Genomic DNA, 11107 nt, shown 5'->3' on the forward strand with positions numbered 1-11107 from the left:
TCTAATGATCTCTCACGACCCTGAGTCTTCACTCCATGTTCTGGTCCAGTTTCTGGATACTGTGCGAAAAATCCAGTGGCGCCCTAAATAAATTTAGGGGTGACCAAGAGAGCAGTAGATTACCGTTTCAATCGACACTTCGATCTATCCCCCGGTGTCAACCATCACGCTAGATTTTTCTTAGTCAAATCTTATAAATTACTATTAATACTATTAGGTGATTACTCACCAAAAACTCACTAAATCTCTAAAAGTTTATTATCCATTGAAATAATATTTTATATCATTTCTATTAATTTTATTATTTTGCATTCGGTGATTATTCACCACGTTTATTCATTAATATTTAATTAGCTATAATCCTAAGTATAAGTGTCCTATTTTTAAAAGTATTTCGTTGAATTGCGTTACCAAAATACTACAAGTTTATATTTAAAGTGTTGATTTGGTGAAATAAAGTTAAGTTTGTTATAATCCTTGTCGCCAATCACCATTTATTGTTGGACACACCAACATTTCTTTACCATGACTACCTGCAACCTGCCAAAGGGTCAATTAAGGACGAAGGGTCATCCTTGCAGTTAAAAATTGTAAGTTATTGAAGCAAGTTAACTGGCATGCGTGAGAACTTCTGCCTAAAACTAATAAATTCATCTAAAGACAAAGACACTCATTGGTTCATGGGAGCGGAATATCCCAGAGCAGCGAATCCCTATTGTTAGAAGTTTAGGCGATTATTTCTTATCCGCGAGGTTTAATGGTCTAAATAATGAAATTAAGCAAAAATTAAGTGTTTCAATATATATATATATATATATATATATATATATATATATATATATATATATATATATATATATATATATATATTATGTCCGAAAAATAAGATCTTAAAATGCGGTAGCTGGATTAACGGAGGTTCGGATAACAGATGAATTTCCCTAACGAAAGAATCGTTAAGTTTATACTTTATGGGTTCGTGAAGGTGAAAACCCCGGAGAGGGCCCCTTGAATATGACAATCGACCTCGAAAATAATAAAATATCCTCCACTTACTATTGCGAATCCTAATTCCAACGATAATTCGGCCTTTGATTGGACGTTGTACCTTTGAGTTCCGCTGCTTGGCTTCTCGCTTCCTCCTGCTGACTGGAGATTGAAGGTTGAAGGTTCTTAACTTAAGAATGATGATACACTTCGATTAGGGTTTTTAGTTTATATATTCTGTTTAACTGGCCCTATGGGCAAACACGTCTTAACTTACACTATTCACTTATTAACTAATAACAATATAAAAACAAAGGTTGAAAGTTAATATGAGTTCGTAACCAGAGTAACGACTCCGGCAAACAAAGTTCACCGATTATAAATTTACAGAAGAAGAAAATAATAATTTGAGAGTGGGACCAGGTCACTGAAACTGTGGGAATCTCGATTATCGTCAAAACGAATCGTGGCTCGAAGAATCGCTATCACAGAACTCAGAAATACCGTTAAGGAAATCGAAATGAATAATTAGGAAAAAGATGACTAATTAATTTAATAATTCAAGTCTGCCTATACGTGTCGGGGTATAGGACTCACCCGGGCTCTAAGGCAGAACTGTTACCTTATAAATGAGCTGTCGAATTATGGTGTTTGTGTCTTTTATCACCTCGGTTGCGATTCATTAAGTGGGGCTACTAATTAAACGATTGGTTCCTGCGATGAGGTGACAATGCGCGGTAATGTGTATTCTTCGGCCACGAGTAAGTTGTCGCGCAGTCCAGTCCCTAAATATGCAAGCGCTGCACTTTTCGGCAGGAATGGGAGGCCCTGTATTATAGACGGCACGCCGGATATAACATATATATATATATATATATACAGGGTGTCCCAAAAGTCACGGACGCCATTGTAGCATCTGATGAAAAAAATAATTCTGAGACGAAAAGTCCTTAGCCATTTTTCAATTAACCGCATAGATAATTAATTATTAATTAAAAATAACGTCTCTTTATTTGTTAGAGAGAGAGAGCGCCAGTGTCCAGTAAAATATGTGACAAACAAAGACACAACTAACTGTATGACTAACTAGTTTCTATAGCTAACGTAGTCACACATATTTACTTACACATTCACACGTGCAAGCATCTTCGTTGGAACGCACTTGACTTGACACTAGTGCTCTCTCTCTAACGCATAAAAGGACGTTATTTTAATTAATAATTAATTATCTATGCGTCTGATTAAAAAATGGCTAAGGACTTTTCGTCTCAGAATTATTTCGTTTATCAGATGCTACAATGGCGTCCGTTACTTCTAGGACACTCTGTATATATATATATATATATATTTATATATATATATATATATATATATATATATATATATATATATTAGAGTGGTCCAAAAAAAAAAATATTTTATTTTTTTTTTAAGTGCTGCTGTCTTAAAAACTTCTCTAAGGTATAAAAAAAATTCTCTCCAAAGCGCAGCTTGATATCTCCATTCTTCATGAAGCTCAATGAGTTTTTATTTTCCCATTTAAATAACACGTAAAAAAATTTTATTTACGTTTTCATTCGGTAAAACTACAAAAAAAAAATTTTATTCTCTACAAAAAAGTACTTAGGTAGTTTTTTCGTAATCCTAACAAGTAAAAAGTTATTAAGCTTAAAATACTCGCAATAAAAGAAAATTTAATCAGACATAATTTTAGAATCCACGTTGTATCACATTTTCTGTTTTAAAGAATTTGATTATGTAATTTATATTTTTTTCTTAAAAACATGGTATACAGTCTGATATCGGTAATTCAGTCTGGACCAGTGATAACAAAAGACAATTGAATATATCGGTTTGTTTATTTGAATTACATGTAAAATGCACTGAAGGAGATTACCAAAATTTGTAAATACTCTATATACTGCTTCAAAAAACTAAACTAGATAATTTACTTTTAGCACTCTCTTGCGGCCTACATGAAGATATATAGTAAATTAAATTTTTTGTTGATAATTAGTTTTTTACCCTAACCTGGCTGCATTTTAATAATTATGTCATAAGTGATATAAAATAAAATAAGAAATAACCAAAAAATTAAATAAGTCTCATAGATTATATTGGTTGCATGTTTATTAGCAATTTCTTTATAGTCAAGCTTATTTACTTAAATATGTGATGACTCCTGAGATAAGTCAGTTTTACGCACGAACTCTACCTGTTTATTTATCATTTTTTTTTCAATGATTAAATTTAAAAATAAAAAAATCAATTCACGAAGGATTTATATTTACGTTCTCCTGCAAAGTTTCATGATTTTTCATTCGGTCAAAAAGCGTCTCAGCATCGTGTTCAAAATTTAAATATCCACCTGTCCCAGTTGTTCTTAAATAAAAAAATCAAATTCAGTATACATCCGGAAGTACTAGCTTGCTCTTGATTCAGATTTCGTAATGAAATTAAAGTTTCATTTTAAAAAATCATTGCTCATAGGAAAAAATATCCAAATTGCAATGAAAAAAATTATTCATAATTCACAGTTGATAGTTCAAAAAAAAAAAAAAATTCTTTGCAATTGAAGCTAGACAGATTTCAACTTTACTTATGAGACTTGCAGTGACTTTAACTAAAATTTCAATACTCATTTGGAACCTGTACAAATCAAAACAATACTCTAATTAAATTTCAAGTCTAGATCTAAAAATGCAATTTTATAAAGCGCCCAGCGAAGCGGGTGGGTAACAGCTAGTATATATATATATATATATATATATATACAGGGTGTCCCAGAAGTAACGGACACCATTGTAGCATCTGATAAACAAAATAATTCTGAGACGAAAAGTCTTTAGCCATTTTTTAATCAGACGCATAGATAATTAATTATTAATTAAAATAACGTCCTTTTATGCGTTAGAGAGAGAGCGCTAGTGTCAAGTCAAGTGCGTTCCAACGAAGACGCTTGCACGTGTGAATGTGTAAGTAAATGTGTGACTACGTTAGCTATAGAAACTGGTTAGTCATACAGTTAGTTGTGTCTTTGTTTGGCACATACTTTACTGGACACTGGCGCTCTCTCTCTAACAAATAAAGAGACGTTATTTTTAATTAATAATTAATTATATATGCGGTTAATTGAAAAATGGCTAAGGACTTTTCGTCTCAGAATTATTTTTTTCATCAGATGCTACATTGGCGTCCGTGACTTTTGGGACACCCTGTATATATATATATTGAGACACTACAAAAATGTCCCGACTTTATCAGCCTGGCGAACTACCACCCGAAATTTTCGTTACCGACACTAGCTAAAATAATAGGTAGTCCCGTGACGTCGCAAGACGGCACGAGGAGGGGAAAAACGGTCACAAACCCCGAGACTTGAGCGGTGATCGACACTTCGATCTATCCCCCGGTGTCAACCACCACGTTAGATTTATCTTAGTCATTCTTACCACTATACCACTATTACTACTATTAGGTGATTACTCACCAAAACTACAAAAAATTATTAACATCTATTAAATCTATTATTTAATCATTAAGTTTATATTATCATTATTACTACTATTTTGTGTTAAACTCGCATTGCGTTATTATATAAATAATTAACTACCGACAACCTAGAATATTTGTAAAATATTCCTATTACAAATCTATTGTATTTCGTCACCGAATATAATAAATATAATTCAAGTGTTTAGTTAGTGAAATAAAATTAAGTTTGTTGTAATTTTGTTATCAATCAAGTTAATTTATCCACTACAATACTCACTTTGCGTAATTCAATCTAATCAACCACAACACCAACCACGGAAGAAGGACCGTCTGCACAGTAACTTTTGTAAGTAAGTAAAATAAATTTAACTGGCACACGTGGTAACTTCTGTCCCATAATCTATCTAATCAAGCTCTCTTAAAACAAAAGATAATCATCAATACGGGAGCGGAATATCCCAGGGCAGTGGACCAAAATTATAAACGATATCCAGGCGACTATTTCTTATCCGCGAGGTTTAGTGGCCTGGAAACTAAGATTTTTCATAGAAGTAAAAATTGTAGTGTTTCAATATATATATATATATATATATATATATATATATATATATATATTGAGACACTACAAATGTCCCGATTTTATCAGCCTGGTGAACTACCACCCGAAATTTTCGTTACCAACGCTCGCTAAATTAATGTGTAGCTCCCGTGACGTCATAGGACGACACGAGGAGGGGAAAAAAAACGGTTACGAACCTCAAATCTTGAGCATTGATCGACACTTCGATCTATCCCCCGGTGTTAACCACCACGCTAGGTTTTTCATAGTCAAAAATTTACATACTACTATACTACTATTAGGTGACTACTCACCAAAATCTCAATTAATCTAAAAGTTTATTGTTTAATATAATATTCTTTATTACTTTCTATTAATATTATCATTTTTATATTAGGTGATTACTCACCACGTTCACTATTGTAACTATTCCATTAGCTATAATTTTAAGTATAAGTATTCATATTTATAAATATTTCGTTAGTTAAATTACCGAGATATTATAAGTTTTGTTTAAAGTGTTGAATTGGTGTAATAAAATCAAGTTTTTATAATAATCCTTGTCGCCGATCATCATTCATTGTTGAGACTATCAACATCTATTACCACTATTGTTTATAATTTATCAGAGGGTCAGTCACGGAATAAAGGGTCATCCTTGCAGCAAAAATATTGTAAGTAAGTGAAATAAATAAACTTGCTCAGGTGAGAACTTTTGTTATAAGAATAAAACCATCATAAAAAGATTAACACATTCAGTAGTCAGGGAGCGGAACATCCCAGAGCAGCGTATCCCATTTTATGAAATTTAAGTGATTATTTGCCTATCCGTGAGGACTTAGTGACTTAAATAATTAAATTTTTAAATAAAGAAAAATTTAGTGTTTCAATATATATATATATATATATATATATATATATATATATATATATATATATATATATATATATATATATATTAGGGTGAGCCAAAAAAACTAACCTATCGAATTTATGGGTTAAAATGAACCTATATATCGAAAAAAAAAATTTCCCTGCAAGACAAGATTTTTAGCTCAATTTTAAAAGGTGGCGGTGAGCATTCAAATTTTCCCATTTAAATAACACGTAAAAAAAGCTTTTTTCATTAAAAATGATGTAACTTTTGAACTGCTTGAGATAAAAATTTTTTGATGGCGGATTCTTGAAGGGCATTAAATTTTCTACAAAATTATGCTTAGTTCTATTTTTTAAAGTCAGAAATTCATATATTTACTGGTTATGAATATTGAGCAAAAAATCAAAATAAGCAATTTTAGACATTTATTGTTAGAAATTTTTATATTTGAAGAAATAAATTACTTTGAAACGAGATAAGTAGGGGAAGGGGGTGTACAAGTATTATTTGTGTAAAAGCGTGAGCAGTATGGTGCAACTTTGGCGCATCCCACTCCTTTGAGGTGGGAGTAACGTGTGTGTGTATGTGTGAGTCCGCAGTGCTAGCAGTAGTAGTAGTAACGGTAATATAAACTATTGCAAGGTCGCTGAGCTTGCAAATTCTTTTTACTCAAGGTCACTGACGTGGTTGCTTTTATAAGCGTGATGATGATACATACATACAGTTATAACCGTTATAGAAATAATGCTGAATTTGCAAATTCTTTTTTGCCGAGGTTATCAACGGGATTTATTACAACTCCTTATACTTATCAAGTTTTTATATTTAAAGATATACTTACCTTTTCATAATATGTATATTACTATTATATCATACTAATTTATTATATAAACTAATAATTAAATAAAAGATTTCAAAAGAGAGGCAATTATATCAAAATAAATAAAGATACAACAAAAATTTGCATTTTAGATATTTAATTTCACATAAAAAGAATAGGAGTACATAATTGATTATTAGCGATTATTGTGAATACAAAATTAAGAACATGATTGAATATTAGCTATTATGTCACTTACAAAATTATTGTTATATTTTTTTGGCTTTATTTTCATAAACGTATTGTAATATTCTTCGACGATCTCATCATTTCTGTCAAGTCTTCCGTCAAAGATAGATATAAATCTATCAAGTGAAGGATAAGTAGACATATAATGCAAAAACATGATACAGTATTGACCGCACACTTGAGAATCTTCTTTTTACAACTGAATGTGGTTATATTTGAACCATTTACAGTTGTTTTTGAGGCGTTTAAGATGCTGCGGGATATACGGTGGGAGTCCATAGCTATCGAAGTACCATCCACAGCCATCTCTATCGACGTATATGGCGACCCAGTGCTGTCCTGGCTTATGGCATCCATCTGTGTTTACTACGAAGGCTGTAGGCTTAGTCCAGACTCTCGAGATCCTGTCTGCAGGATACACTCCAATCGCGTGGTATGGTATATACTGAATAGCTTTTAAGACCTGCACCGTGTTCATTACAAGCCTCACACCCCCAAGGACAAACGAGTGAAGGTTCGTAGCTATTTTCACCAGCTTCAGAATTTGCTTTCTTACTTAACCACTATTTCAGTAAGTCAGCACAAGACAAAGCACACTGATTATAACCAAGACTCCGATTTCTTCGAGATTCCAAAACACTGTGTAAGGCACAGGTTAACCGTGGCTGATGCCGCGTAGATACTGAGGGACTGTCTTGCAAATCTTCAATATTTATAACTGGTCTGCAGAGTAGAGATTCCAAGTATGATTTTTGTGCCCTCCCTCTTGTATAAATTTTCATAGAATTTTGACAAAAAAAGCGTAACTGTGTATGCACGTATTTTACCATTGATTCCCCATCGTACCATTCAAGACTATGTTTTCGGGTTAAGGCGTTGTTTTCGAGCTGTCTTTCTTCGGATAGCAGGTTAAACGAGAATTCAGGAGCCAAAATCCAATGTGCAGTATCACCGTTAATTAGAGAGGTTACACCTATTTCTTTAGGTAAAAATTCACGGTCGTTATTTTTAAAGCCTTGGATATATATAACAACAGAAGACATATCGGTCTCCACCATACTACAGCAAAGCGTATACTAAATGTTAAATACTTGCTTACCCGGCGAAATCTATAGTTACTTGTCTCGAAGCATCTATTTCTAAAACACTTTCATATTCGGCATATACTATACAGTTTGTAGTTGTAGCCAGTGCTTTATCAAATCTAACCTCTATACGAACTGTACCATGTTTGATTAAATTCCAATGAGTGTTACTATTAGCTGATAAATCGGGCGTTAAATCAAAAGCATATAAACAATAGCCGTTAGGGTAATCAAATCTGTCTATAGAGTTCCCTTCGTTCAAAAAATGAATACCTGTGCCTGAGAATAACGTGTGATAAGCGTCTATGTAATTCATACGGTTTCCAAAATCAGGCTGGAGTGGTTTTGACGGTATTTGTCGACCGTCAACATACAGTGATAAATAATTAATCCCAAAATTTTGGAAATTGAAAGGATTCATCGAAGCATCGCCGTTAAATGCTTTATTATCAACAAAACCGATGATTAAACGTCTAGGTATTTGGCCATGAAGGATATTTGTTTTGCCGCCAAGGCAAAAGAGAGTTGGTCACCCCGACTCTCATAACTATACCTGTTTTGCCGCCAAGGCAAAAGAGAGTTGGTCACCCCGACTCTCATAACTATACCTGTTTTGCCGCCAAGGCAAAAGAGAGTTGGTCACCCCGACTCTTATAACTATACCAAAAGCTTAACCAGACTCGAGACTCAACAAGAGTCATTTCTATGACTGTTCTCCGCGAACACGTCCAATAACACGTTTGTAATGGCTGCCGCACCTGCGCACCATGAGCTAGCGGGAAGAAGCCCGGCCGGCACGAAGCACGAGGCGCCAGACGCCATGTGCACAGTTGAGTTGTGTTTGGGACTTGTAACCGACACAATATACCCGCTAGCCTCACTAACACTGATCCTACTTTGTGCCTTTTTCTTTGTTCAATAATTTATATAACAGTACATTCGCTATTTGCTTTCAATTCAATTCATTAAATTATTAATTTGTGTTCTTTATCGCCGTAAAAAATAATATAATTTCAGAATAACTAAATCTAAATTTGATACTTGTGACGCAGTAGTTTGTTGGCGTCGCAGCCATTGTTTAACTTGCATGCCGTGCAATAAAGAAGCGTGATTTCATCATCTTTAATTAATTGTTTTAATTTCAAGTCTCTTTGGACATAATTAAAAATAAAATAAATTTCTAATAAATTTAACTTCATAATAAAAATTATCTTGTAGAACAAATTATCAAACGTAGTGCTTCCCACGTGTTAAATATTGACATTATAATTGATCTAGACTCGCGTGAATGTTTGCATTAAATTCAACCAAATTAAATTCCAATTATTATCACGAAACATATTTAATCTAAATAATTAACTTTCAACTGATCTCAATTTAACTAACTAACTATTTCATATTCTCAATTCATAAAAACATTTGATCCTCTCGGATCTTTATCAGCAGGTTGACGGTTGACCTCAACAACCTAACGGCGGCTGAGATCATCTCTCACCCCTATTGTGCGCCTAGTACAATTATTTATTCTTACACATACACACAGTTTCACATCATACGCATCTGTATCTATCTTCGAGGAGTTTTTCTCTAGTCATTGCTAGAGTTTTCTCCCATTGGGGAATAAATTAGTTATAATTATTCACCCCAACATCGAGTGTTTTATTTTAAAATTAGAATTCCTGATCCTGATCCTAAATAATCAAGAAGAACAAAATAATTACGGAAACTCTCCTTCTTGGAGAGTTTGCGACAAAACAATATTGTCCATAGTCTCGCCATGTACACCAGCTGCAATTGAAACAGCTTTAACCTCAACTCTGGTCAGTGGATATTTAGCAGTAGTTTTAGCTAACATACGGGCGTGTGCTAAAAGTGTTCCTGGTGAAATTTTTGCACGACGCACTAATAAACTAGCGTCACTAATATTGTATACACAACCGTTTACTGTGTCATCCATTAGACAAAAAGCATCACGTGCACATGTTAATCGTAATCGCATTTCTACACCGTTGATTAAAAATCTTTCTTGATTGAAAACGTCACAATGTAGATGACCAATAAAATCTGCTGTTTTATCACACGTTAATAATTCTTTACGTTTTTTCAAGCCTAAATTCTCGTCGGTTAAACTATCCATTTTTCCAGGGGTATCACAGCACCACCCTACAGTAGTTAAATGCGATTTTTTGGCATCTGCTCCGTAGTTCAATAAAGTTTCTATGTATGCCCGGTACGGATATAAATTATTAGGTGTTGATACAGGTTTTTGATTGAATAACACATCAACTTGACTGAATATTGAATGCATAAAATTGTTTATAGGTGCTACTTTAGGAGGGTGAGCGCTAGCTGTCACAGGGCTTCTTCTGGTAATACCCACGCATAACCTTAGCATCGTATGTGCTAAATCAATGTATTCATCCCCTTGTCCTTGAACAACAAATTCTATCGGCGAATTATCAGTCAATGATGAAATTGGTTTATAATGAACCCATTGGAAACTTTCAATTGTTGTTTGGGTCGGCGGTAGAGTAAATAATTCTAACTCAGTTTTAGCACACTCACACGAATGTACATGTAAAAACGACATTTTAGAAATTTTTATCAAAAATGTCAGCCACTGTACGTAGTTTTTTATTTTTATTGTTATTGTTTTTCTTTTTAATATCGGTCTTTTTTTTATTAACTTTACTTTTATTTTTCACTTTAGATTTGACAATGCGCCTTTTTTTTTTTTTAACAATCCGTTTTCTTGAGTTTGGTTGTGTGTTGCTCATACCGTTGGTTAAGGCAAACTGGGTAGGTATATAGCCAGACCCGTTCATAAGACTATCAATTTTTTCCTGGGCTTTACGTTTTAAATTTTTACCTGACTCGCGCACGCGCGTTTTAAATGATTCTTCAACGGGGATTTGGTGATCCAAAACATCTGTAGCTATATTTACACCTGATCTTAAAGCTTCTTTACCAACGGTCTTAAGACCGCTTTTTAAAAAAGGTAATACTCTTCTGAATAAGCCGCCCAAAAAACTACC

At 33.5% G+C, this 11107-nt stretch overlaps 1 protein-coding gene across 1 annotated transcript; it reads right to left on the bottom strand.

Moving 5' to 3' along the window:
* Positions 1-9789: 9789 nt before the first annotated feature.
* Positions 9790-10662, bottom strand: LOC123260396 (uncharacterized protein F54H12.2-like). Its single transcript, XM_044721513.1, has one exon. It carries the CDS (start codon positions 10660-10662, stop codon positions 9790-9792), a length of 873 nt encoding a protein of 290 aa, XP_044577448.1.
* Positions 10663-11107: the final 445 nt, after the last annotated feature.

This window comes from Cotesia glomerata, linkage group LG1 (genome assembly GCF_020080835.1).
Source record: "Cotesia glomerata isolate CgM1 linkage group LG1, MPM_Cglom_v2.3, whole genome shotgun sequence".
In the NCBI taxonomy this organism is placed as follows: Eukaryota; Metazoa; Arthropoda; class Insecta; order Hymenoptera; family Braconidae; genus Cotesia; species Cotesia glomerata.

Bases quoted from the DNA above. Each gene is read 5' to 3' on its own strand.
- LOC123260396 (XM_044721513.1), bottom strand. From the start codon at position 10,662: ATGTCGTTTTTACATGTACATTCGTGTGAGTGTGCTAAAACTGAGTTA.